Genomic DNA, 26,541 nt, shown 5'->3' with positions numbered 1-26,541 from the left:
ACGGATTCTCCAAGGGAATACAGACAGACAGACAGACAGACAGACAGAAGCTTTTGTCCTGGACAGAGAAAAATCCTTCCCGAGAATAGCCCAGCCTCGTCGTGGATATCTCCGGTGGGAAGGCTCGTCCGTTGTTGACCCAATCGGCGCAGGACGATAAGGAGATACGCCGTTACAAATGATACAGCATATACCCCGTCTTTTAGTACCAAGGCTATATACCTACATACCCTCGACTTACAGTAGGATTGGGCCAGGCAGTATTAGGAGCCTATAGCAGTCTACGCAAGGTTGTGCATTTATCACGTTTAAAGTCACTCGTTTCAAATATCAACAGGCGAGAGGGTGTCCATCACAAATGAAGGTGTTGATATACCCTGATTACGGCGGAATATCGGAGATAATTTCAGCAGAAGGAGGCTCGAGAGTATTTCTTCAAGGAAACCCTCCAGTTGAGTCCTCCATCGAGTGAGCTCCCATTATACCAAATGATCCCTTTCCATCCTCCGCCTCCGCCAGAGCTGACCAGCCCAGTCCTCTCTGTCTCATGTGAGTTCGAAAATCCCCAACGTGTTGCAGTGTTGGTCAACTTGTGCGAACGGGTCTTTCAGGAGAGCAGTGCATAATAAGGATGTTCTTTCCGATCTTTTCGCTTGCGCGAAGCGAAAAATTTCGCAAATGCTATTAGCTGGGCCTGGTCTTTGATGAGAGCCACCCCATCGCCCGATGTGCAAAGGACAACACACCGAGCCACTTGGTTGGATCTGTGTGGTCGAAGTAAATGGCAGGTCTCGCTAGGTTTTGCGAAACCTTCACCCTCAGCGAGGACATATTGAGAGCTGTCGAAGTATCTTGCTCGAGCTGGTCAATGCCGCCGACCACTGCTGTACGTCTTGCTGGGTAGTGACGATAATTTTGCAAGCTGTGAGGGAGTTCAACCACGGCATCATAGAGACGCGTGTTGTAATGGATGCCAGATGGACCCCGACCCGACGTTGACTAGCATAGCTTGCTCAGGGCTATCCGTCAGATTTTCAAAGGTATCGATATAGACATAGGTCTTCCCATCGCTGATCGCACTCTTTCCACCGCTATTGGAGTCCATGAGATCCGTTCCAGAAAACAGAGTCGCATACGTCGATAGTAACGGTCCCATGGTCGAGAAATTTCGTTGAGCAGTATAGTTTCGGGCTGGATCGAGCACTGAACCGCCCTTTTGGTCTACACCAAGGAAAGCGAACCGATATATGGCCAACAGGCCGCGACGTGTTGGATTCAGTGGAGAGTTTAAGACTAGACATGACATAACAACAGCCAGTTGAAGGGCAGCGAAAGGAATTCCCGCCAAGCACGACGTTCTGTCCCTCCTGCCAGGTCGAGATGTCGCCCCTCGCATATGGCTACAGAAGGTCTTTCACAGACTTTGAGTATTCTTGTTCGAGCTCTTCCTCGCTGAACTGTCCGATCTTCTCAAGTCTCATAGCCTCGCTGAAGAGCCGTGCTTGGACCCGAGGCAACTCAGGTATTTTTTGGCAGGATCAAATCTAGAAATGAACGCTCATCGCCGAACCGCTAAATCAACGGAGTATGAAACACCAGGATTGCGCAGCCTACTGTGAATAGCCTGGCGAAGCGTGCATCGAGATAGACCTTGGATTTTGTGGCGCTGGGCACGTTAGGTAAACTTGGTGGTATTTCCCTGCCTACGGGGTCAGTATTTTCGGCATAGACCAAGTCTGACAATTTGTTGAAGAATGTTTGTGACAGTATTGAATCCCAATCTAAAAGTCCGCCCTCAAAACACGCGTCAGGGCAAGGCCACTTCTCGTGAGGGAAGCACTTGCTAATGAATGAACGTTACGACCGTAGTGGTATTGTTTGACCAATGCACTCCAAGCTTGCTGGAGGCTGTTCCGCACCCTGGAACTCAAGAATGACCTAACCACTGTGTACCCTGCAATCTTAATTAACGTATAAAAATGCACTGTCGTGGGTACGAAGGAGCACCCGTAAACCGAGGACAAAGTCTGCTCATGCGGCGATCCAGCTGCAGTCCAAGCTTCCACGAATAGACACCGATTCGAGCCCTCCACTCAAAGTTCGTCCTACAGCCAGAATGACTTGGGCCAGATCCCCAGGGTGGCTGGGGTCGTTATATCGAATGTTTTGATCACCGCTCAATCTTCTGAAACGCTCCACTCGTAGTCCCAACGGGGTTCACTGAAGACAGCTCCACAGATTTTCACGAGAGATCTCCAATGGGCCGTAAGAAGGTCCCAAATCTCCAGGACTTTTAGAAAGCCTCGCCACTTCGACCATGACCAGTGCCGAGATGTCTTGGGAGTACCCCTCGGTCAAGCATCCAGAGTTTTGGTAGAGGAACATTACGCCCTCGGTGACTCGATCAGATACAAGCAGAGTTGCTCTGTGCCAGAGGCGGGGGATGGGAAGCAAGCAAGTCCTGATGCCGCTGGCGCTTCGGACTTCTTAGGTGCGTGATCGTGGAGTCGGAGTGATGCTTTCCCTTCCGTTTCTGTTGCCGTATGTGGGCCCGTTCAAAGTCGATCACGAGCACTCGCTGCACCTCGTCATTCCATAACATGTTTGGTGACCTCAAATCCATATGCACCACGGACAGCTGCGAAACAGCGCGCATCGATCGTTGTTTTTCGTTTTCAAGCGAGACCCCGTCGATGGCAGGCGAACGCTCATACAAAGAATATCCCCCCCAAGATATCAGTAGCATGTGGACAATTTTGACTCCGACGTCATAAAAGTAGGGATACTTGAGATCAATGTTGCCCAGGTAGACAGGAGTCGCAGCGCCTTGGATAGGCCATAATTGGTGGTATACTTGTCCCTCGTGGCGTAGTTGCTGGCGGTACCCATCAACTGTGCCTTTGGCGACAAACGTGTACCCGTGAGACACCTGCGTTACCCTGAACAGCACGCCCGTCGCACCCTGGATGCCCAGAGGATCACAGTTATGGTCCACATCAAAATTGAGCTGGCATCGCACGCGGTCGACCAGGACGTTCAGATCGATCTCATGGACCGTGGTATCTGGTGACGTTCGATGGTGAGCGTAATTGGGGCAACCCGGGTCCAGAGTCCGCTGGAAGCGTAAGCCGGCAAGGCACTTCATGGTGCAATACGACCTCGCTTGTCGCTGTCCGGACGTTGCAGGTTGTGTCGCTCCAACCCGAGACGTGGTTTCCGTTGACTCACGCTTCCGCTTTGCAGTTGTGGCACGCGTTGGCGTGTCAGGCATTGTTGATGCAGGATCGCCAGGGTCCTCGGACGAGGTGTCCGATCTCGCCGAGGCAAGTTCAGGTTCATCATCTGGCTCCAAGATCAACTTCCGACGGCGTGTCAAGTAAGGAGACCGAGGATTGACTGGATAGTGTGGGGAGGAGTACAGTGACTCGTGAGGCGACTGGTGCAGCTCGTCATCCGGAATTTGGCGGAGTATCTCGTCGAAATCCTCCTTCCACACGCCCAACTGCTCCGAAGCGTGACGCCGCCAGCACTGCGGTCGCACGGGAGCATGCAGCGCCATGAGGCAAAATCCGAGCAGCCGGCTAACGGCGGTAAACGGGTAGCGGAAACCAGCTGGGTCGGCAGGGGCGACATCAAGCTGCGGCTCGGTCAGGTAGTAGTAGACTGTTTTAGGATCATCTTTCAGAACACGCAGGTAGACTTCGGCGACTCCCGTTGTGAAACTGCCATACTCAAGACCATTGTCGATCATGTACTCAAATGTCTGTGTCACGGCCGCAGCCACGAGTCGTTCGGCGTGGTACTGTAATCTGTCGGCCGGATCGTTGGGAATAGTAGCACGCTGAACAACTTCAGCTCGGACTGCCATCGGCCGAAGCCCAGCGCGCAAGTATGCGGTGCTGAGTTTATGCGCCGCCTTATACTCGCGAACCACAAGTAGACTGCGCTCACCACTTGAGTGTCGAAAGATGCAGGCCTGATCTACCGCCGACGGTCGCGGTCTTTTAGTCTCGCTCTGCGGTGCCTGCCGCAACGAGTTAAGGTGATTGCAGAATTCAATGTCAGTGTATCCATTCACCAGGTCGCGCGCGTCTTCCAAAGACAATAGCTCTTGCAACACCATTTTAACCTTCGCTTCGACAGCAGCACGATCATAATATTCCAGGTCTTTCTCACTTGTCAGTGCACGATCACAGACAGTTTTTCCTTCCTCTTCAAGGGCAATTCGAGGACTGAACAACAGGCGCTCGTTGTCATCGTACAAGACACTGTATGCAGCGTCAAAGTAGCGCAGGTGCGTTTGAGGAAAATCATCCCACGGGCGAAGATAGGTTGGATGTTTTTTTTCTCGAGGGTTGGTGATAGATCCACCCGTTGTGAGGGACTGATCGGTCTCGACGCGAAGAGGGACGGTAAAGTGCTCGTGGCACAGTTGAATGTATTGAGGGAAAGACGTTCTCGTTGTCAGCTGTTCTGCCGTGTCTGCACGTTGTTCTGCCGTGTCTGCACGTTGTTCTGCCGTGTCTGCACGTTGTTCTGCCGTGTCTGCACGTTGTTCGGCTGCGTCTGCACGTTGTTCAGCGGCAGCAAGAGCGCGCTTCAGTCTTTCTAATTCGGACTCCTCCATGGCAGCATGTCCGGGCGGTGGAAGGGCGGTGGAAGGCAACAGAGGAGCTCGTAGAAAGAGTTGTTTACAAAGTGCAGGCCGCAAAAGGCAGGCGGGGGCCTTGTCACATGCTTTACGGCCAGTAAACAGGCTCGAGGTATTTTGCTCACCCCCTACTGTATTTTGCTCACTGCCCTAATCGGGTAAGGTCTAGAACTAAGCCTAATCGGGAATAGTAACACCGTAACTGCGCCCAACTGCGCACTCCCACGCCTACCACCTACCTACCATCTGCCTACTACCCACTATCGGGGCGGCGCAAGTCGCTGAGATTAATCCAGCATGGCCGACGACGACTGTGAAGCTGGTCCGCTTGATCAGGAAGGCGCAGAAGACGGTGCATCGCAGGCGGAACTCGATGCACTAGCCAAACAAGTCGCAGACGAACTCGAGGCAGCCAACGGCGATGGGAAAGGACATGGAGTCTAGGACGCTGCCATGGATACCTTCGATATCGACGATATTACACCTGCTATCGACGAGGACTCAAACAGCCACCTCGCCGACCAGGACAAGACCGACAAGACGCGTTAGAGGGAACACGGAGCGTCTCAGCATTAACTAGTGTATCTAGCGACATAAACAAACGCCGAAAGACAGCGGATAGAGCTAGTAGCGCAAAAAGTAATATCCCTGGTGAGGGGATGTTCCGATTGTGAGAATACACCGACGAGAATCGAGTAGGACTACTAGATAGTTACATGATCAGGTTAATGCGCAGATACTTCCACCTGAACCGCTGTAAAATTGTCGCCATTAGGTACGGCGTAGCGGCCTCGCGGTCTATAACCCAATTGTAACAGCCAATGTAACAGCCACAGCGTAACAGGTGGAGGCTTAGCGGACGTGCGCGCCATACAAATAAGCGCCAGCACGCTCCTTTCTTTCTCTATTTCCTTTTTCTCTTCAGATTAGTCTCTCGTACATTAGAAATACACATCTTTGGAGCTTTCTCTATCTTCCATATGCCTTACCGTCACACCAACTGACCGCGTCCGGGCGTGAATATCGCGTAGTGAAGCGGAGTAATCTGATTGGTCGACGCGGGAATGGCGGCTTTGCTTGGCGTAGTTACGATGTTACTAGTCCCGATTAGGCCTAGTCTGAAGCCTTACCCGATTAGGGCAGTGAGCAAAATACAGTAGGGGGTGAGCAAAATACCTCGAGCCCAGTAAACATCGTTTTCAGCCTCACGACTCACGAGGCTACGCAAGGCTAGTGTAGGTACTGAGCCAGCTGGGTTGGTATTACTCCGTACGGAGTAGTTAGCTTGAAAGCGGCACTAGGTTCGATCTGTTGAAAAGAATTAACGAGAGATCCCGGCGCTGGCCGTGGGTAGCCACACTCACTCCTCTTACATTTCCCCCCTTTCGTCTCCTTGTTTGTATATCTATCACGGTGGATATTGGTATACGACATTACTCGATGAATTTGGAGACACACAGACATTGTGTCACAGACGGGAAGCTTGCCATATTCACACACAAACAATTGCAATGATAGAACAGAACCACCTTGGGGCAGACACCATGCTGCCCGTCAAGCAGCCGTGGATCGAGACGCCGCTGCTCGAATCCACCGTCCTGTCCAAAATCGCTGGCTGGTAAACCACAACCTCCTCCTCTCTCCATCGACCACTGCCGTGTTGCTGACCTTTGTCTGTCTGCGCAAAGCCGCATCTTCCTCAAACTCGAAAACCTCCAGCCTTCGTCGTCGTTCAAGTCCCGGGGTATCGGCAACTTGATGCTGAAAAGCATCCGCGAACAGTCTGAGTCGCCGTCCGACGACCGCCCGCTGCACTTCTACTCCTCGTCCGGAGGCAACGCGGGGCTCGCGTGTGTCACGGCCGCCACGTCGCTGGGGTACGCTTCCTCGGTTGTGGTCCCCACGAGCACGGACGAAGCGACCGTTGCAAAACTACTCGCGGCGGGCGCCAGCGAGGTCATCTCCCACGGAGACAGCTGGTTCTTCGCCGATCAACATCTCCGAGAGGTCGTCATCCCCACCGCGGAAGCCCGGGGCGAGAAGGGCATCTACATCCACCCCTTCGACCACCCGTACATCTGGCAGGGCGCGGGGACCATGGTCGAGGAGATCCAGAAGCAGATGCCGGACGGGGAGAAGCCAGACGGCATCGTCTGCTCGGTGGGTGGGGGCGGACTGTTCTCCGGCATTATGCAGGGCCTCGACCGAGTGGGCTGGTCCGACCAGGTCCAGGTGCTGCCCGTGGAGACGCTGGGCGCCGACTCCTTGGCGCAGTCACTGCAGAAGAAGGAGCTCGTCACGCTCCCCGGCATCACGTCTGTGGCGACCTCGCTGGGCGCAATCCGCGTGGCGGAGAACGCCTTTAGGGAAGCCCAACGGCCTGCCGTCACGTCCGTGGTGCTAGACGACGCCGAGGCCTGCGCCGCCTGCTGGCGCTTCCTGGACGACGAGAGGATCCTCGTCGAGCCGGCCTGCGGCGCGAGCGTGGCCCTGGCGTACGACGGGCGGCTGAAGCGCGTGCTGAAGGGATTCGGCCCGACCTCCAAGGTCGTGATCGTCGTCTGCGGCGGGTCCAAGATCTCGCTCGACCTGTTGAACAGCTACCGGAAGAAGTACCAGCAGCGGAGCGAGGAGCTGGCAAGGAAGTATCGGCAAGAGAGCTAGGAAGGGGGGTGTGTGTGTGTGTACCACTCCCGATGGTGCCGGATGGAATGCTCAGAACAAACAGGTTACGGAGGACTCGTGTGCATATAGAAGAAGGCTTTAGAACATGAAAACTAAACAATGACCGTCACTGACGCACTTGTCAACTTCATTTGAAGACTGCTCCCCAAGAGGCACCATGTCCACGCATCCACCTAATATCATCCACCCCTTCTCTACCCACTAATATGCACAAAGATCTCCCCTCTAGGCGGTATTATGCAGCCAGATATGTTTTGCACGCATTTATAAGCCGTGCATGGGTAGACCACGCTTTCGACGACTACGAAACGGCTCCGTGGTCCCCACATCATCATGGAGAGGGGCCCTTAGATCAAGGTGCGACAAGGAGCGACAAGGAAGGGGGAAATCAGTACTCGTAGCTCTCGTAGCTCCCGAGTAATAATAAGTGAATGAATGGGTCATTCATATGAGGGAGGTACTCGAACTAGGCCCCGGACGGATTGGAGTAACTTGAATTATGCCCGCCACAGCTCGTGTCAGCAAATACTAACCTTCCCGCCGAGTGCCCGTGGCTTTGTCGTTTCGCTAATTATTAAGGTATGCAGGGAACGCGTAGCATAGCATAGCATAGCATCCCGAGTTAAACCGTGATGGAATCTTGGTTTTTTTTTCTTCCTTTTCATGACATGTCGATATTGGTATATATATGTGTATGTATGGAAGGGGGAGAGGACGGTAGGTTATCAAATGACACCCTCATGAGAGTTTACCACGGTCGAACGAATCCCATCTTCCTTGAGAGAGCCGCCCACGCGAGAGCAGAGACTATTAAACCCGCAGGACACATATACATAACTCGACCCATTGGAATTATTGACAGCCTCATTCTGCTTGAGGCAAAATGGCACCCATCAGGTTGGGCGTGATTGGGCTTTCTGCGGACGGGTGGGCAGCACCCTTCATCCCCTTTCTCTCACTCACGCGCTGACTCCGTCAAAACAGTTCCTGGGCCGCCGGTTCTCACTTGCCATATCTGCTGAAGTCCACGCACTACCAAATCACCGCTCTCCAAAACAGCAGCAGGGCGTCTGCCGAGAAAGCCGTCCAGAAGTACGGTCTCCCGGGCGAGGTCGCCTGCTACGGCGATGTGGAATCTCTCGTGCGCGATCCAAATGTCGACCTGGTCGTTGTTGCCGTCAAGACCCCCACTCATCATGGATTGGCGAAGCCTGCGATCGAGGCCAAGAAGGACGTGTTCGTCGAGTGGCCGCTCGGCGTCAATCTCACGGAGGCAGAGGAGCTCACGTCTCTTGCGAAATCGCAGAACGTAAAGACCATGATCGGGCTTCAGGGACGTCAAAACCCGAGCATCCGCAAGGCAAAGGAAATGGTGGCCGCAGGTGAATTGGGCTTTATTCTGGGCACGACGGTAATGCCTTTCACTTTCCCCGAGCTCTGCGAGATTGAATTTGCTTGAACCATCACACTGACGTTGGCAGATGATCGGGTCTGGCGCGATCATGGGTCGAGTTATGCCCGCACCTCTCGAATACGAACTGTCCATCGAATCCGGCGCAAACTTGGTCACCATCTCTGCGATGCATGCAGTCGATGCGCTTTGCTTTGTGCTTGGGGAATTCCAGGATTTACAAGCCACTCTCGCCAATCACCGACCAAAGATGCCCATCATCGATCCGACCACCGGCAAAGTGCAAAAACTGGCCGACAAGACCTGCCACGATTACATGAGCGTGACAGGGACGTTGGCGCGGGGAGGTGTGGCGTCGGTCGTGTACCAAGGCGGCCATTCTCTGACTGGCAAGGACTTCTACTGGGAGATCAATGGAACCAAAGGCAGCCTGATTCTAGAAGCACCCAGTGGACTCGTCGAGATGTACCACCCCACCATGAAGTTCGTGAGAGCAGAGGAGGAGGCATCGTTCAAATCTTTCGACGATGGAAAAGGGCCGCAGCCGAAGGAGGTCGAGGTCGAGGTTGCGACCGAGTTCTCGTACAACGTCGGCCAAGCTTGGGACGCGTTCGCTGGTGCTGGGTCTGGGACCGTCACCACCTTCGAAGATGCCTTAGTCAGGCACAAAATGATCGACGCCATATATAGAAGCAGTGCGAAGGGAACCAGGGAGACGTACATCTAACGTCGTCATAGTCTTGTTTGCTCTGGAGTTGGTGTTCGAGGGCAACATTTGATGCTGTGGGGCGAGCAATGCTTCGGCGTCCCAGCAACCGCTTTACATTGATGCTTTCCATCATTTTTCCGTCACAGGAGCTTCAAGTGGCCGGTGACCTGATCGACCACGCTTTTGGGCCCGAGAACACCCAGTACCGTGGCGCTGCCAGCAGCAATTTGAGTCCTTCCAGCGTCGTGTATGATCCTTGCGCAAAGGCCCAGGCTGATCGCTTGTGCTTGGAGTGTTTCCAGTTCCTCCTCAGACTTGACTTGCACCGCAATTTTTGGCTGTCCACCCCATTCCCAGCGTTTCAGTAGAGGAGCCGAGGTGACGTGGTTGAGGAGGTATTTGTAGCAGGCAAGCGTCGCGTGGGAGCATTGAGCCGCAATCTTGCCTGTGATGGAGAGATCAGTCAAAGCAACAGGAGGAACACGGGTTTTGGGATCTCCTTACCCTTGCCCATTCCCAGGTCCGTCCTCACTGCCAACACAAGCTTCACCTCCTCTGTCGAGTCCTTGAAATCATTCAGCTCTTTCCCATCGTCTTCGTCTTCCTCGTCCGCTTCATCCTCATCGTCTGCCTGGTCGTCGCTCGAGTCGGCATGTACTTTGACGTCGTAGCTATTTGGCCAGCTCTTTCTAGCTTGTTTTGCATTTCCGGAACCACCAAAGACTCCAATACTAGAGCCCTGTCCGATAAAGTAGCCTGCCAGCAGGCCCAGGATGACAGAAGAAACCGCAACGGCGGCGAGAGAAGGAGGGGCTTTTTCGGTCATGGTTCACGAAATCGCTGGGAGGGACTCGGCTAGACGAAGAGATCAGATGTAAATTCGAGCGACTTCTCAATCCCCCGGCATGCTCTCTCAACCGATCCCGTTCCCCAATGGAGTCACCTGAATATTTCAGGACGCCGGAGGGACTCTTGCTGGAGACACAAATGAAGGCAAACACGCCAAGCAAAGCTTGACTTCTTGGCAGACTAAGGCGAGTTCAGCCTCCGCTCCTCCGTATACAATATACTGCTCCTTGCTAGGTTCTCTGGACAAGTAGAATACCCGCAGAACGCCGGGCCACCCTGTACCCCCTGGGACGCTGTTCTGAAAATGACTCCTGGAACGAGATCAATCCCAGTATCTCCTCAATAACTCGTTCTCGACGCCGGTCCACCTCGCGTACAACGCCAGGACTTTGCCAACGTAATTCATCAATCCGCCCTGGAAGCCTGGAAACCTCATATCACTCATCTCCCCGATCAGGGCAGTATGTACGATGCTGTGCGGCATGCCCGTCTCCGGATCCGCCAGCCCGTCGTTGTTCAGACCGAAGAGTATGTACAAGCTCCTCTCGAAGCCTGCATGTCCAGGCAGAACGAAACCCTTGAAGGTGACATCCTTGTCTCCATCGTTGAAGAAGCGGTGGCTCGTGCCGATGGGAATGTCAGCCGACTCGCCCGGCTTCAGGTGGATGGGCTCCCTGTTACCCAATATCACGCCCAGTTCGCCCTCGACCGCTTGGAACCGCTCGGCATAGCTGGTGTGGTAGTGAACGGGCGGACCGCCGCCTGGTTTGCACACGAGGACGGCGCTGGCTTCTTTACCTCCGCTCTCGTATCCGTATGTGGTCCAAGTGATTGTCTCCCCGGTGTTTTTGTTGATGATCGTACGGCGCTTCTCGTCTCTGATCCCAGGTGGAGTGTTGCGGTCTGCTTTTGTCGATGACATTCTGTTTGTCTCCGTTACCGTTGCGACTAGAAGGAACTGTTGTGATGGTATGAGAACAAAATCTGGTTCTGGACAGCGAATCTGCGTGCTGTAGTGCTCGATTGCTCAATTTGACAATCTTGGGAAGGGGTAGCATTACACTTTATAGGGATGCCATCTCACCCACCCTCATGGCGCGCCTTTCCGCCCAGAAACACTGTCGGTGCCATCAGAGCATTTTCAAAGCGTGCCAAAATCTCGGCCCAGGCGTCGGGAACTAGGCTATACCTATTTACCTGCAAGGTAAACTTGAGGGTAACATCACCAAGCAGCACACTGCTCTTGAGCCAGCCACTTGAGAGTCCCAACTCGATGTGAAGCTGGCATATTGTCACTCTACAGTGCAAGGTGGGCAATCATAGCAAGTACCGCACTGCCTAATCGAGACAGAGCCTTAGTTTGGGCGTGGCAGCGGCTGATTGATGGTGGTATACGAGCGACGTGGCGATAGGTCATTGTGGCTGTGTTCCGGATAGGAAGTACGTTTGTTCTGAATGCGGATCTCGTATTCGAGAAACTTGCATAGCTGCTTGGCTGTCTTTTCGAATGTCACCTCTTATATCAGCCGGCATTGCTTGGCCGGCCAGCCCATTGGCTTGGTGCTTACTTGCCGAGAAGTCAAGGATCTTGGTCAATATTAATCCCAGTTTCTCCTACAGTAAGCGAGGCCGTGTGGGAGTATTAGCGGTATCTGCACACGGCACGTATTCCAGCGTTTCATCAGCGTTCCACACTAACGGGTTATTGACGAGATAGCATTGGACGTTTTGTTGCCGCCGCCTCCTCCTCCTGCTCGGGGAGACCGCTGACAAACATCTTTGTATATAGTTGGGGCTGAAGTTAAATGGTACCAGCCCCCGTCAGGTATGTCAGCCAGAAACGAGTCAATATCTGTCTTGCAGGCTGTAGGTCACTCGCCAGATCTCAGTACGTGAGGCCGTTCGGCCTTGTTATGTGACGAGGCTATTAGAAACAGGAGGTGAGTCTCTGACAGTCTGGGGGCGTTATGGGAGGGTTTATACTGTGAAATAGGCATAGGGATTATCTCGGACTGTGAAGTTGAGAAAGTACATCGAGACAATTCGAGTAGACTACGACGACAGTTCGGACCCTGCATGGTGATTTCGAGGCCCATCACCAGTCAGCAGGCTGAAGAGACCGATATGCTTGAACTTCATGAGGAATTGATCTCTAAGAGTGCTACGCTTCGCTTCAAGTCACAGCGAATGTTTTACTTTCACCCAGGGCCGAGGACATATGTGACCTGAAAGATGTTTCTAACGTTTTGATGTCCAGCTCAGCACAATCCTCTCCTCAATTCGGCATTTTCAATTTGCGCCCAGCCAGTCCTTCTTCCCAATCTCCACACCCTTCATCCTCAAGATATCATATGCCGTCACAGCGTGGAAGTAGAAATTCGGCAGGGCAAAGCCATTGACATAGTCCAGCCCGGTCAGCTTCATGCCCTGGAACGTGATCTCGTGGTTGGCCTCCTTGCCCTCGAAATCCTCCCGCTTGACGGCGTTCAGGAAATCGATTGTCTTGGTGATGCGCGCCTGCAGTTCGTCAAAGGTCTTCTCGTTGTCCTCCCACGGGACATTTTCCACCCCGGCGACGCGGACCGCTAGGAACTTGGCCGTGTTGGAGCAGGTCTGGACCTGGAAGGGAAGCGCGGCCATATCGGGAGCGATGCGAGCCTCAATGAGCTCCGAGTGTGGAATGCCCTTGGCGTCGGCAAAGGTTTCTCCCTTCTTGAGGAGGCTGGAGAGGTTGCGAAGCGTGCGGACGATGGGGATGATGGTCGTGTCGTAGAGGTTGAGTGGCGCCATGGTGTTGGATGACGGAGACGTGTATCCGTTCTTCTTGCTTGCCTGGCTTCGTGGAGTTGCTGCTCTGCCGCCGTCAGGTTAGGACTGCTGCTGCGAAGTTCATTAAATACGTCTCCGATGATCCTGCTCTTTGAAGGATTCTTGCCGGACCAACTTTGATTTGTCAGCTACACTATACGTCCAGTCCTTCTTTCTCAACCTGGGACATGACCGCCATGTAGATGTCTCGACTGATTCCATATTTCATTGGCCGGCCTAAAGGCGTATTCGGTCTGCGACCGGAGTGTGTATTCGTCCGAGCACAGTCATGAGTGGACGACGTTGCCGCGGTTATGTTCCCAAGGGGCCTGCGTCGAGATCCCCGACGTAAAGGAACATCACTGTCCTAGACAAGGCTAGGATCTAGCAAGGCTGTGAGAGGCAGCATAAGCGACAGCATCCCTGGCCGAAGATCTTTCTAACAAGGTACCAGCAGCTGGTCGTCGTCGCTGACTGGCGGCGATGGCGTCATTCGTCAGAGTCCGGCGTGATGCCGATGTTTAGCCGATGTGCATCGTGGACCTCTATCCATCATTATTCCTTCAGCAAAGTCAGTCTCCAGGTACATGATCCATATTCCCCCGTTGCACTCGATTACGACTTATCCTACTAGGTCAGTATGAAGATACTCGATAGAAGTCCGTAGCAATATCACCATGAGCCTGCCGCAACCACGACCGCTGCCACGACCGCAGACATGGCACAAGCGCGCCAAATCATCTTCCGCATCTTTTACAGCACCTCATTCACCGCCGTCTTCTTGATCCTCGTAATCGTCGTCGCCGTCACTCCCGCCGACACCATCTATGAATCCTATAAACGTCGCCGTCTCATCGACATCTTCCTGATCGCGGGCGACTATGTGGTTACGGCCCTGTTAGCCGTGCTTATTTATGCTTCGAGGCTGTACACAACCCGTTCGGTGCTTAAGGATATACCGAAAACGTATATGCCCATTGAAAAGGAGGATCTCCCGGGACGAAGAGTGCACAAATTGGTCCAAGAATGTCTGGAGAGGAGTGCAGTGATTGCGTATCAGGCCCGGCCGAGGAGTCGGAGGATCGAGCATGATACAATCAATATTGGGACGAGGATGCTCGCACTGACAAACACGCACACCAGTACGGACCCGAATGCCGAGCCGAGCTGGGGAAAGGTAGCACATCCAGGCTGGTCATCGCCTGCTTCCAAGGAGTTGCCGGGGCTCGAGTACTGCACCGTCGTGGATGAACTGATCGATCTCATTGAAGCCAAGGCTGTCAGTCTTGCACCTATTGATCCGCACACCCAGCCAGGTCCAGATGGCGCACCGATGCCTGATCCACGGGTCATCGATCGGCTTGCACGGAGTGGGAATATGGGTATGAGAGCCTACCTCCGCTATCTCATTGATATTGGCGTGGTGCCCGATAATTCCCTGACCGTGGCATTTCTCGTGGCGTACGAACGCGCCCGTTTTTCATCCGAGCCATTGAATGACGAAGATTTCCAAAGCTTGATGCGCATGTTTGCCGAGCTGCTTCGCAACATGAACCCTGTTGACGTGGAGATGCTCGATCTCGAAGATGGGTCCGACCGGTCATTTCAGTCCGAAGCCTCCAGCTTAATCCATCGAAATCCATCCTATCACTCTCGTCAACCAGACACAGAGACCTTATCCATCCCGTCCACCTACTCAGCCTCCGGCTCCGTACGCCACAACAAACTCCCGCCACGCCGGATCTCGGAAGATTCAGCCCCGTCGCTTTCGTCCCTTGAACATGTGCACCACTACCTCGAGAAGCATGCCTCATCAGAACCTGAGATCGGAGCAATTGACCACCATAATGAAGGAGATGAGGACACCGACACGCAACCCTTCCACCATGAGCCTACCAGCAACCCACGCTCTCATTCAGGACGGAGACCGGGGCCTTCGACGACAGGCTCGAGTTCGAGAATGTTCTCTGCCGTGTCACGCATGAGTTCCCATTCTGACCTTTCGCGAACTGGTTCCGGAGGATCGAACACGGGGTCTGTTGTCCACCACGATCTCACCCGCCAGTCGACAAGAAGCTCCAGGAGGAGCTGCAGGAGCGGGAACGGGCTGCCTGTGATCCGACTTGCCAGGGAAGGCGAAGACGGCAACGGCGAGAATGGACTGCCATATAGAATCGAAGTCCCGCCAGAACAATAGTCCGCCAAGTGAAGGAAGCAGGAATAATGATCCCACAATCACGCCCTGTCCCTCGAGATGATGATTCGATGAGCTGGAAATGAACAACTGCCGGGACAACGACAGATCTATTACTCGGTCTTGCAGTTGGACAAGGACGTCGTCCGTCCCCTGCATGTGATATGAAAAAAAGAATACAATTTAGATGTAATGTATAGTGTTGACGTTGACTGGCGTATTGCCACCCGCGCCCCCCAGAGGAGCTAAATATACGGAGTATATCTACCTATTCTGTCCAAGCAGAGCTCTAATGTAGGTACAAACAGCCCTGACTGGACCCGTTTATTCAATTTCACGGATCTACTGGTTCTTCCCGGAGCTGAGAAGTTGGGACCACAGGTATAAACATGACATACAACCGTGTTGAAGATCGATTCCTGTCATGGGTAGGCAGAGTTCTTCTAGAGTGTCTGGCGAGAGCACACTGATGGCAAGATCTTTCCCTACGGGTCTGGTATCTTAAAACTTCTCTCAGCGACAGGAATGCAAGATAATTTCATTACTACACATGCTAGCCCCAACAAATCGAGTTCCGTGTCCGTCTATCCAGGACCAACTCAAGACTTACTCTTCTTCGTCTCTGCCAGCTCCTCTTCCGTTGAACCCGGGAAAGCACTTGACGAGCTCATCGGCCTCATCTGGCGTCACGCTCTCTTCCAGCATCTGTGTTGCCATTGCTACAGTCTCATCGCTCACATATTTATCCACCACGAAACCCTCGGAGAAGGCCAGTCGGGTGAGCACCACTCGGTGTTTATGCACTCCGCCATTGATCACAGAGAGCTTCTCTTGCAGGTTGATCGTAGAGCCGTGGAGCTGCAAAAGGTGATAGAGAAGAGAAACGCCTTTATTGACAAGACAGGCATGTAAAGTGTGCGTGGTTGGATGAAGAGAGTACATTGCCGAGACTTGGTCGTACAGGCTGCGGACGAGGCGCGCAATGGCATGTGTGTCATTAGCGATGAGAAGGCTGCCATGATGAGAGGGATCATCGTGCGGATGTGGAGACGACGTGATGGCAATTTTGATCAGGAGGTCCATGGCCTCGAGCCGCAGCTGACAGAGTTGTTCGCTCGTGTAGGAAGCAACACCCTCATCAACGTTGGGTGTTTCCCTGAGCAGAGAACAGATCCGGTTCATCATCCAATGTTCGACTTGTGACTGCTGATCATCAACACAAATACTGCCGAATGTGGTGGGGAAGATGCTTGTCGCAAGTAACTGAAGCATGAGTGATATATCAGATATGGGCTGCCAGGCGTTGAGCATCATCAAGATGAATTGGTGGTCCATGAGACGCCAGAGCAGAGTGATAAGCTCTGGGTCGTCGCATACAGCATAGGCGACCGTGAGCATGAGCTCCAAGCAGCTCGTCCCGTCAACTTCTGGGTGTATAACGGCCCGAGGAGTCTGGCGGATCTTGCCATAAGTCGCGTGATTCACTGGTGAATGTTCAAAGCGTTTCTCGCCGTTGATCGTGATGGTGGATTTGAGGAGCGGGATGATGGCGGCAACGATGCCCGAGTCGATAACAAGGATATCGAGGTCAATGATATGGTTTGCTATCTCCCGCAGGCAAGCGATCGGTTTATAGTATTGTTCTTTCAGTGACTTGGACCACAAATCTATCAAGATTTGAAGGAAGTCGCTGGGGAGGCGTCTTCCCTTGAGCTGAGAAATGCCTTCCCATAAAAGCGCCGAGAATGTCTTGGACGGGTTAGAGGGAAAGGCAAACTTGCTCAAGGCTTCGAAGAGCGGCTGTTTCGAGTCTTTGATTCGATAGTCGAGGATAGACTGCAGGAATTTCAGATTGCGTTCAGCTTGCTTGTCCTTCCGTACAACTGAGACGACTTGCCCCTTGGTCTGGATCGGCTGTGGCGGCGGCAGCATTTCATTCTGACTGGTAGAGCTAGTAGGGCGCAAGACAAGCGGCTTCACAGGACTTGGCCCATCAGTTTTCCGTTTTCTCTTTCCTGCTGCGGTGGGTGTCGGCGGCTTCGACCGTCGAGCAGATTTCGAAGGAGACATAAGCATCATATCGTCGTCATTGAAACCATCCCTAAGAGAGCTTGCAACGCCACGCTTGGGCGGAGTTGTTGGCTCAGACCCCTTCTCGGTCTGTTTATCCTTCAAGCGTTGCCTGAGGGATTTGGCCTCCTGAAGCCCTTGAGTATGTTCTTGCTGTAGGAATTGGTAGCGAGTGGTAAGAGTATGGTTCTTCTCAGCCAAGGCGTTCAGGGCAGCAGTGTGCTTTGCCGACTCTTCTTCCATTGATTTTTTCAGAGCGCCGATTTGTCGGTCGTAGACTTTACTCTCTTTCTCAAAATTCGCTCGAATGATGGAAATCTCACCCTTTTGAAGGGAGACCATATCTCTGGCAGCACGTAATTCCCGAGCGAGTTCTTCACGCTCTCGGAGCAGATCGTCGACATGTGTATGAGACGCATCACCAGCATCTCCCGAGAGGGCTGTGCCGGTCTGTTGAAGCGGAGTGTCCAACGACATTACATCAAGTCCTCCGACAGCCGGCGTTGGCTCTAATGAAGCTCTCTGAAGTCGACGATTCGCATCCTCGAGCGCGGGACGGGAGACAGCACCATAGGCTTGACCATAGCGTTGCTGGCGGAACTGTGCTCTCTGGGCGGCTTCGCCCACCTGAATTCGACGTATAGGATAAGAATCTTGATCTTCCACTGGGGTTGGCACACCCTCTTCCCCGACCAGCTCGAAGCTGTCCTCGTCCTCGGTTAAGGACCTCTGAATAGCTGGATGCGCAGCCTGTGGCCGAGCACTGAACTGTGCGTGAGGTGGGAACCTTGACTGGTGCGCAGGCACGGGGACAGCTTTGGCCGCCTGCGCTCTCTGGGTTGATAGGATAGCATGGTGTTCTAGTTGTTGTAGAGCGGACTCTGATAGATCGTCGAAATCATCGTCGTCGAAGAGATCGGTCTCGTCTTCGTTGTCGTCCATGCCACTCATGTTTGACCTCCATTGAGCACCACAATGGACACACAAAGTGGCACAAACGGCATATATTTACGTGTGAAGACCTCTGTTGATGTGTCTGGTAGTTGTGTGAAGGCCGTAGTGACCAAAGACGCGCATTCGACGCGGTGGTGAGGGGTGGTGTAGGCTGATGGATTTCCAGTCGGCGTACGCGAAGTGCGAAAGTTGTGAAGGGTGCATTAGTGGTGCAGATGGCCCTAACTAGCCCAACACGGGCCACTGACAAGCGCCCGGAACAACTGCAGCTCCGAGCATCATTTCTCGTAGGCTCACTAGGCTGTAGCCATGCCTAGACTAAGGGTTTTCGGGGCAATGGGTGCAGTGGGGGATTTCATTGTATGACGCAAATCTAACTCCGAGTAATAAGCTGCCAACATTGCATAATCACTCGACCTGCTTTTTGTGGCCCGACCTGCTATCAACCTGGCTGATTCGAGGTATCTTTCTTTCAGTCAACTGTCCTCCAGTACCAATCTGTCACTCCCAGTCGGCGCATCTTCTGTTCATTGGCTTTGGCAGACTCGCCTGCTCATGTACAGAAGAGAGACCAAGATCACGGAATCCACCAGCGATTAGTGTCGCTCCTGAAATCCAGTCTCAGGCAGCCAGCCATCAAGCACGTGTCAAGCGAGGCATCCCCTCTCCTTCCCCCTACTGCGACTCCCATCGTCAATCGGAGCCCATCCTTGAGGCAGAAGGCCACGCATTCTTCCTGCGGCTCTTTCACGCCGCGCACCAGAAGCCATGCCCCGGCAAAAGGGCGTCAAGTTCCAGCATCGGTCGAACAGCAACGGCAACGGCAACGGTAACGGCAACGGAAATGGAACCCATCACCGTCGACAAAGCTCTTCTGCCACCAGCGACAGTGCTTCCGAGCCCCCAAGCCCTCAGAAAGATCAACACGAGACCAACGCCAATGGAAGTATTGTGAAAGGAGAAAAGCCAGATCATGCGTCCGAGTACGAGAAAAAGAAGCAGACTTTCATAACCCGAACAATATGGACACTGGCGATGATAGGTGGTTTCTTTGGCGCCATGTTTGCGGGTCATGTCTACGTCCTCATCGTCATTACTGCCGTTCAGATCGTTTCGTTCAAAGAGGTGATCGCAATTGCTCAAGTGCCCACCAAGCAGAAGAACCTCCCGTTGACGACCTCGGTGAACTGGTACTTCTTGGCCATCACCATGTACTTCCTGTACGGCGAAAGCGTCATCTATTATTTCAAGCATATCCTGCTGGTGGATAAAGTCTTGCTACCCTTCGCGACCCATCATAGGTTCATCAGCTTCATGATGTATATATTCGGTACGTGTGCAAGCTGTCACAATCTCATGTGCCAATGCTTACTCTCTGACAGGATTCATGTCCTTCGTTGCCTCGTTGCGGAAAAACTATTACCGCTTCCAGTTCGCCCAATTCGCCTGGACTCATATGGCACTCTATCTGATTGTCGTCCAAGCACATTTCATGATGAACAACGTCTTTGAAGGCATGATCTGGTTCTTCCTTCCCGCGTCACTGGTGATTACCAACGATATCTTTGCATACATCTGCGGCATCACTTTTGGCCGCACCCAATTGATCAGCCTTTCACCCAAGAAAACTGTCGAAGGTTTTGTCGGAGCTTGGATCTGCACCATTTTCTTCGGGTTTGCGCTGACCAACATCTTGATGCGCTACAAGTACTTCATTTGCCCCGTCAATGATCTGGGTGCAAACATTTTCACCGGCCTAGAATGCGACCCGAACCCCGTTTTCAAGGCCTACCCGTACAACATTAAAGACTGGACCGGCTTGGACTATACGTTCTGGATTGCCCCTATGCAGTTCCATATCCTCGTCTTTGCATCGTTCGCTTCGCTCATCGCTCCGTTTGGAGGCTTCTTCGCCTCCGGATTAAAACGGACTCTCAAGATCAAAGATTTTGGCGACAGCATCCCCGGTCACGGAGGTATGACTGATCGCATGGACTGTCAATTCATCATGGGATTGTTTGCGTACATGTATTACCAGAGCTTTATCGCTGTTTACAAGACGTCGGTGGGCGGAGTCCTGGAAACGGCCATTATGGGCCTGACTCCGGAAGAGCAGATTGAACTTGTGAAGAGGTTGGGGTGGTACTTACAAGGACAAGGCATTATCTCGGACAAGGTAAGCCATTGCCATCTCATCTTCTAGCCCGCTTGACTGACACGTTACGTTTCTAGATTGGCCAGTGCCTGGAACGGGCTCTTCCGAAGAGATAAAGTTGATTGGAGTCACAAGATCTCATTTCTTTTCAATTCTTTACCTTGTGAACCCTGATAGTTGCCGAGAGCGTCGCAAACCTTTGTTTCTGGACTAGCATTAGCGATGGAGTCCTCCTTGGTTTGTGTGTGGAGATTGATGGGTTCTCAAAATTCTTGCACTGATGTCTCCGCCCCTTGGTGGCAGACTATGATGGCTTCGGGTGTGCACTTGGCCGGCTACCCAGACAAAAGCTTGTTTCTGTTTCTTTCGCTGGATGATTGAACATTGAATTGCAGAGAACCGGGCAAGGTCTGCATGGGACGGGGTGTGGACCTCTGAGTGTTAAATGGTGCAATGCTGTGAATGTGTGTTGGACGTTTCGGTATTCATGAAGAATCAGTAATGTGATCGTCACGATGCGTATGTCATGGAGAAACAAGTAACATAGCACGTCAAAAAGTCAGTTCACCTCAACCTTGCCCTCTGCCTCCTCCACCTCGCCCGCGACCGTGCCCGTGCCCGTGCCCTCGTCCACCTCCTCTTCCCTGACCACCACCACCACCTCGTCCACGATCGCCTCCTCCCCTTCCACCTGCACCATGGCCTGCTTGCCCTCCCCCACGACTACCACGCTGCCCGCCGCCCTGCTGATGTTGTTGCTGTTGTTGGTCTCTGGCGAGCTCGATGACTTCCTCAGGGACTCGTAAGTATTTGATCTAGGCGGCATGGTCAGTTCAGGGACCATGTAAGTAAGGACCTCTTGATCCTCAGCAAGAGTTGGGGCAGGGCCCAGGGAGGCACGTTGCAACCGATCGCACAATCCAGGAGTCAGAACGCACATTATTTCCTCTCACGTAACATTCTGGCAGCCTCCAGAATCTGTCTCCCTCCGGACTCGTCTGCACGACTTCCTTGAGCGTCAGGTTCATCCACGTGTCGCAGTTGACTAAATGGCCATTGAGAGTTTCGCCGTTCTTCAGTTCGACTAACATGGGATGGCCTTGTGCTGCCGTCAGGAGGCCTAGGGGAAGCATGATCGACGCGTTTTCTGCCGGTTACGCTTCGGCGAGTTTGATTTCAGGTTGTATCCAGCTGCCCGGCGGCGTGATTCTCGAAAATGCTAACTGTACTGCAGAATGCCAACGGTGGCAGGAGTGCTCACAACAGGTGATTATTTTGATACTCAAGGACGCATCATGGAGTTTCATTGGCAGAAGCTGGAGGAAGGAACCCTGGCACGTGCCTGGCTCGGATTTCTTGGCGTTATCACTTACATAAGCATTCTGTCACGTGCCGAGTGTGGTCTGCTCCATCCTCACCTGCGAAGGTCACGGAAAAGAAAGGCATCATTTCTTGGAAAGTTCAACAAGATTGGCAAATGGCTTCCACTCATGCGTTATCACTGGAGCCACTAGCACGGTCCTCTCGCCTGGTGCCGCCAGGTCAGATTCGGAGCCGGAGGGTCAACACGGCCGAGCAGTCGTCGGGGCTGTGCATCTCGCCTCCGTCGCCGAACTGGAGCAACCAAACCTCAAAAGGCCCAAGTGGCTTCTGGCGCCATCCTCCCTCTTCCCGTTTCCCTCCAGGCCCAACTTCAGGCCTAGGCTCCAGCCAAAATACCACAGATTCCCATCCTCTCCTGCCCTCCACCTCCACCATCCGCTCTTTTCCTCTTGGATTCTTTATCCTCATCCCGCCATACTGTTCAGGTATCAAAATATGGAGTTGTGAGGCAGAAAAAGTGAGCGGCGTGCTCCCCATTTCTACTTGGGGAATGCCACATCAATCTGAACGATAATCTGTACCATTGGATCATTGGTGTTTCTTTCCTGGCAAAGGCCCCCTCATTCGGATTGTCTGTTCCTTTGTTTCGATTCCTGGGCGCAACATGAAGTCTTCATTTACTCGTGCGGCCACTTTGTTTTCTGCGCTGGCGTCGGCATCTCTCCTCTCTAGTTCTTCCTCGTCTGGTGAGATTGCCAAAGACATCACAACTGTTGCTGGTACAACAGGTACTGGACATCACCCTCGCGTTTGCGCTGTCAGCTGATTAGCCGTAGATCCTAATCACTTATCGATACATTTCCATGCTCCCTGCCAGGAATGTTTTGACGACGCAAAGGATGGAGTGGTACGTTGTCCGATCGGTCACGCGTTGGACTGCTGAGTCGTTGACTGTGGCCTTCACAGGAGCTAACCCTCGAGATCGACTCTGCCGAAGAGGAGTGCTCTAACACTCCTCCACGTCTCAATGGACTTCCTCTCATTCCATTAAAAGCTGGCAATGACGTCGCCAGCGGTCAAATTTCTTTTATATCAAAGTCCTCAGTTGGCTCGGCCGAGCGCGCGGTCAATGCCTCTTGGGAGTCAACCTGTCTGAAGGGCGAAGCATCCATAATCTCCGTTCGATTCGAGGGTATCGACGGAAACGACCCCTTCAAAGATACTTCTGGATTCACGACCTCGTTCAAACAAAGAGGCCAACCTGTAGTCCTCCGTCTCCAAGACAAACCTGTCGCTCAGATATCGGAAAGCCTGTGTGACGGATGGCTCCTGTCCGAGGATCGAGGGCTTTCCATCATCCCCAACTCCTCCAGTCCCGCCTCGTCCGACGCCTCTTTGCAAGACGAGTATTCCCGGCTCGAAGAATTGACAAATGAAATGGCAGCGCTTCACGAACAGATACGCACAACAGAGGCGAAGATAATCGCTCTCCTCAAGCAAGAATTCAAAGCTTGCTCGAGCATGAAATGCTTGTGGGACACCGCCATGGGTGAAGTACCGGCCATTGCGAAGCTCATTAGCGCTCACTTTTCCCATCACCGCAATAGACATGGTGGTTGCGAGGATGGCGATGCGCAGTCACCATGTACTGCAGAAGTTGATGACAGCTTTGTGGTTGACAGCACATTGCAAGAAGACGATTTGGAGGAAGTGTCTGTTGCCGCTGACAGCGAGGAATTGCCCGCACAACCACCAACTAACCCTTCGCCATCTCGTGGACTTGAAGTAACTCCTGTTCCGAGCGGAGAAAACAATCATCACCCTCACCCTCCGTTCAGAGGCGGTCATCATCCTCCGTTTCAACCATCTCATGGTCCACCTTTCGACTTTGGTCCACATAGCCACCCTCACGGGCCGCCACCGAATTTCGGAGCTTTGGCGCCTGAACAACAACGCGTTCTGGAATACCGCATAGGGCTGGCAATCCTGCTTCTCGTTCTCCTCATCATACTGTCTGGCCTGGTCATACGTGCAATAATCCTGTTCAGGGATCCCCGACGAAGGGCAGAGCGCGCAGCCCGGTGGGAAGAGCGTCGAACCAGGAGACTTTACCGCAAAGCTGCTTGCAAGCATAAATGGAGGACTTGGTGGAAAGATTTCCGAAACCAAGGCACGAATGACTACGAGGAGAAGCGAGAAATGATCCTCGACCAAGAAGGTCTTGGAGAAGAAGACGACGACGGATTACAAAAAGAAATCCGTACGCTTCGAAATGCCTCTGATTTTGTGAGAGATCTAGTGCAGGCTGAGGAGGGCCGCGCGACAGCGGGATACCGTGCCCGTTGTGATCGAGAAGGATTCGAACCTGCGGAGCTCGATGCTGGCGTCGGGAGCAGCGGTCTTTCTGATATTGCCCCGTCATACGTGACGCCTCCGCCTCGATATGAAGAAGAACTGGAAGGAGAAATAGTCGTCATCGAAGACTTCCGATATACACCCAGCGCCACGGACGACACTCCGGCGAGCAGCATCATCGATTGCAGCCCGAGGCTGAGTTTGGAAACGGGCAGGTCGACCATCATCACCAAAGATATGAACGAGTAGCAGCTGGCGAGGTCTCTCTTTGAAAGGAGCCCATTGTTGAGGAATGAATTGTTGGCTAAGTTGCCCCTCGCAGCTGTGGCACTTGGGGCAGATCCGGACTGAACAAACCTCATTTTGTGGCATGGAATTTTTGGAAAATCTGTAAAACTAACACCGGTGAGTTCGGCGTTGTTGTCGTCTAAACGGGCATATGTCGTGGATTTCTATTGGATGTTGGAAAATCTGTTGGGCAATTGTGGTGCAGCTTATATAGTTCAAGGGACATGCATACGTCCATCATGCGTCACTTGTCCGTGGGTGAAGCTGGGTCCTGGCATGTATATATTTATGTATGTGCTTGGACTGCCCTGCTGCTGTCTGGTGGGCGAGGTCTCCGATAACGGACGGAGAATTGGTGTAGACATGGAAGCAGACGAAAGAATCGCCTATTTTAAGAGACACATTCCTGAGCATCCTGAGCATCTTCAACTGTTTCCTCCTTTGGTGTATTACCTCATGCTCCCACCACTACAGAATGATCTTCTCTGCCGGTATCTGTTCAGGAGCTGACCAGCCCTGGGGTCCTCATGCCCACCTGGTCTGATCATCCATGGTCACTGTTGAATATTGATTCTGTACAAAACCCATATCGCCCACCCGGTCACATCACTCCGAAGCCGTGGCAATCTGGACGATGACCTTCGCCAGCTTGTTCGGGGCCGTGGTATTGGGGCAGTGTCCTGTTGGAAGGGTGTGGACGTCGACCTCCCTCCCACTCTCACGACCGATCATCTCGATGTACCCGCGCTGTACGTCCGGCGGGATGATCATGTCGTTCTCGCAAACGATGAACGAGACCGGCACGTGCTGGTAGCCCGCGTACGTGACCTCGCTGGCGAAGCTGCGCGCCGAGTGGCGGGACATGGACTTGACGGTCGCGACAGCCTTGTCGAAGTCGAGGTCCGGGAACGTGGCTTTGGCGATGATGTCGATGCCCACAAGGCGGAGGAAGCCGTCCTGGGGAATTTCCGTTAGTTCATACCTCGACGTGGCTCATCTTAATGCAGGCACACGAGGGCTTTTCGAAGTCAATCTGAGGATGAAACGGATGAATGCCTACCTTTCCGGTCTCGACCATCTCCGGGGGAGGTTCTCCCACCCTGCTCTTCACCGAGACGCCCGCCTCAAGCACATGAGCAGAGAGATAGACGATCCTCACGACCCCACCCGACTGCCCACGCGCCTGTCGCTCAGCTTTGCCCACGCCCCTGAGAGTCTCCGTGCCCACGACCCCACCGTAGGAGTGTGCCACAAGCACGACATCTTTGCCCTGATCCGCCAGCTTCTCGACAATGGCTCGGAAGAACGTCGCGTCGTCTTCGAGCGTGGCCGGCTCTTCGGGCGGGTTGCGGCTGGCGGACGGGAGGTTGTTGACGAAGACGGAGTCGGAGCCACTGAGCTTTTTGATCTCGTCGACTACTTCGTAGTACATCTGGGCGGTGGAGAAGGATCCGGGGATGATGACAATGGAAGGGGCCGAAGAAGCCATCTCCAGACAAGTCTTCCACGAGACGTTGATGTAGTGGTCTGTCGGTCTTCCTTCCTGCAACGACCCGACTGCTTTTGCCTTGCTTTGGCCTGCAACAAGGGCTTTATATCGAAACACCACAATGAGGATATTGGTAAGCCTGCAATGATTCTTCGGATGGTGTCGTTCTCCTCGTACTCCGCCCGTCGTTCGTTCGTCAGTTCGTCCGTTGTACGATCTTGTATCGACCGAGGATCAGCTAGAGGAGAATATAGCTCTTGCACCACCTCGTCGAAACCCACAGGAACGGGCTGCTGCGGAAGGAATTTACGAATTGCAGTGAAGCAACCCCGCGCCCACACCTGGCCTTGCATGAACCAGCGTGCACTTTGCTGGCTTGGCTACGATTCACTACACGAGCGAATAGATGTGGTGGCCTTACGACTGGGTCGGTTGCTGCTGTCCCGTCACTGTACATGGTGGAGGGGAGTTCCATACACCCTCGTTTCTCATGAGGACAGAGACACACGACCTGCTGTACAACTTCATGACATATCTCTTAGCGGCGAAGTCAATGCTTCCGGGGCTCGGAGTTGGTGACATTTCGTCGTCGGCGACGAG

General features: G+C 53.3%; 12 protein-coding genes across 12 annotated transcripts; 5 read left to right on the top strand and 7 right to left on the bottom strand.

Annotated features, from left to right (window-relative positions):
* Positions 1 to 2,404: 2,404 nt before the first annotated feature.
* Positions 2,405 to 4,627, bottom strand: AYL99_10356 (hypothetical protein; the record flags this gene model as incomplete). Its single annotated transcript, XM_018841862.1, has 1 exon — positions 2,405 to 4,627. One exon carries the CDS (start codon positions 4,625 to 4,627, stop codon positions 2,405 to 2,407), a length of 2,223 nt encoding a protein of 740 aa, XP_018688750.1.
* A 1,568-nt stretch (positions 4,628 to 6,195) lies between these two features.
* On the top strand, positions 6,196 to 7,315 carry AYL99_10355 (hypothetical protein; the record flags this gene model as incomplete). The annotated part of the gene is made up of 2 exons (XM_018841861.1): positions 6,196 to 6,269; positions 6,340 to 7,315. 2 exons carry the CDS (start codon positions 6,196 to 6,198, stop codon positions 7,313 to 7,315), a joined length of 1,050 nt encoding a protein of 349 aa, XP_018688749.1.
* A 904-nt stretch (positions 7,316 to 8,219) lies between these two features.
* Positions 8,220 to 9,474, top strand: AYL99_10354 (hypothetical protein; the record flags this gene model as incomplete). Its single annotated transcript, XM_018841860.1, has 3 exons — positions 8,220 to 8,263; positions 8,321 to 8,747; positions 8,818 to 9,474. The coding sequence occupies 3 exons, from the start codon at positions 8,220 to 8,222 to the stop codon at positions 9,472 to 9,474; spliced, it is 1,128 nt and encodes a 375-aa protein (XP_018688748.1).
* A 122-nt stretch (positions 9,475 to 9,596) lies between these two features.
* Positions 9,597 to 10,282, bottom strand: AYL99_10353 (peptidyl-tRNA hydrolase; the record flags this gene model as incomplete). Its single annotated transcript, XM_018841859.1, has 2 exons — positions 9,597 to 9,901; positions 9,961 to 10,282. The coding sequence occupies 2 exons, from the start codon at positions 10,280 to 10,282 to the stop codon at positions 9,597 to 9,599; spliced, it is 627 nt and encodes a 208-aa protein (XP_018688747.1).
* A 345-nt stretch (positions 10,283 to 10,627) lies between these two features.
* AYL99_10352 (hypothetical protein) lies at positions 10,628 to 11,227 on the bottom strand (the record flags this gene model as incomplete). The annotated part of the gene is made up of 1 exon (XM_018841858.1): positions 10,628 to 11,227. The coding sequence occupies one exon, from the start codon at positions 11,225 to 11,227 to the stop codon at positions 10,628 to 10,630; it is 600 nt and encodes a 199-aa protein (XP_018688746.1).
* Positions 11,228 to 12,594: 1,367 nt separating this feature from the next.
* Positions 12,595 to 13,095, bottom strand: AYL99_10351 (hypothetical protein; the record flags this gene model as incomplete). Its single annotated transcript, XM_018841857.1, has 1 exon — positions 12,595 to 13,095. One exon carries the CDS (start codon positions 13,093 to 13,095, stop codon positions 12,595 to 12,597), a length of 501 nt encoding a protein of 166 aa, XP_018688745.1.
* A 736-nt stretch (positions 13,096 to 13,831) lies between these two features.
* Positions 13,832 to 15,310, top strand: AYL99_10350 (hypothetical protein; the record flags this gene model as incomplete). The annotated part of the gene is made up of 1 exon (XM_018841856.1): positions 13,832 to 15,310. One exon carries the CDS (start codon positions 13,832 to 13,834, stop codon positions 15,308 to 15,310), a length of 1,479 nt encoding a protein of 492 aa, XP_018688744.1.
* Positions 15,311 to 15,913: 603 nt separating this feature from the next.
* On the bottom strand, positions 15,914 to 18,328 carry AYL99_10349 (hypothetical protein; the record flags this gene model as incomplete). Its single annotated transcript, XM_018841855.1, has 1 exon — positions 15,914 to 18,328. The coding sequence occupies one exon, from the start codon at positions 18,326 to 18,328 to the stop codon at positions 15,914 to 15,916; it is 2,415 nt and encodes an 804-aa protein (XP_018688743.1).
* A 771-nt stretch (positions 18,329 to 19,099) lies between these two features.
* On the top strand, positions 19,100 to 20,602 carry AYL99_10348 (hypothetical protein; the record flags this gene model as incomplete). The annotated part of the gene is made up of 3 exons (XM_018841854.1): positions 19,100 to 19,661; positions 19,714 to 20,507; positions 20,564 to 20,602. The coding sequence occupies 3 exons, from the start codon at positions 19,100 to 19,102 to the stop codon at positions 20,600 to 20,602; spliced, it is 1,395 nt and encodes a 464-aa protein (XP_018688742.1).
* Positions 20,603 to 21,045: 443 nt separating this feature from the next.
* AYL99_10347 (hypothetical protein) lies at positions 21,046 to 21,426 on the bottom strand (the record flags this gene model as incomplete). The annotated part of the gene is made up of 1 exon (XM_018841853.1): positions 21,046 to 21,426. One exon carries the CDS (start codon positions 21,424 to 21,426, stop codon positions 21,046 to 21,048), a length of 381 nt encoding a protein of 126 aa, XP_018688741.1.
* Positions 21,427 to 22,473: 1,047 nt separating this feature from the next.
* Positions 22,474 to 24,413, top strand: AYL99_10346 (hypothetical protein; the record flags this gene model as incomplete). Its single annotated transcript, XM_018841852.1, has 3 exons — positions 22,474 to 22,597; positions 22,646 to 22,716; positions 22,776 to 24,413. 3 exons carry the CDS (start codon positions 22,474 to 22,476, stop codon positions 24,411 to 24,413), a joined length of 1,833 nt encoding a protein of 610 aa, XP_018688740.1.
* Positions 24,414 to 25,058: 645 nt separating this feature from the next.
* Positions 25,059 to 25,941, bottom strand: AYL99_10345 (hypothetical protein; the record flags this gene model as incomplete). The annotated part of the gene is made up of 2 exons (XM_018841851.1): positions 25,059 to 25,409; positions 25,513 to 25,941. 2 exons carry the CDS (start codon positions 25,939 to 25,941, stop codon positions 25,059 to 25,061), a joined length of 780 nt encoding a protein of 259 aa, XP_018688739.1.
* Between the last annotated feature and the right edge of the window lie 600 nt (positions 25,942 to 26,541).

This window comes from Fonsecaea erecta (assembly GCF_001651985.1).
Source record: "Fonsecaea erecta strain CBS 125763 chromosome Unknown Scaff11, whole genome shotgun sequence".
NCBI lineage: Eukaryota > Fungi > Ascomycota > Eurotiomycetes > Chaetothyriales > Herpotrichiellaceae > Fonsecaea > Fonsecaea erecta.
This window is presented reverse-complemented; position numbering and strand designations above follow the sequence as displayed.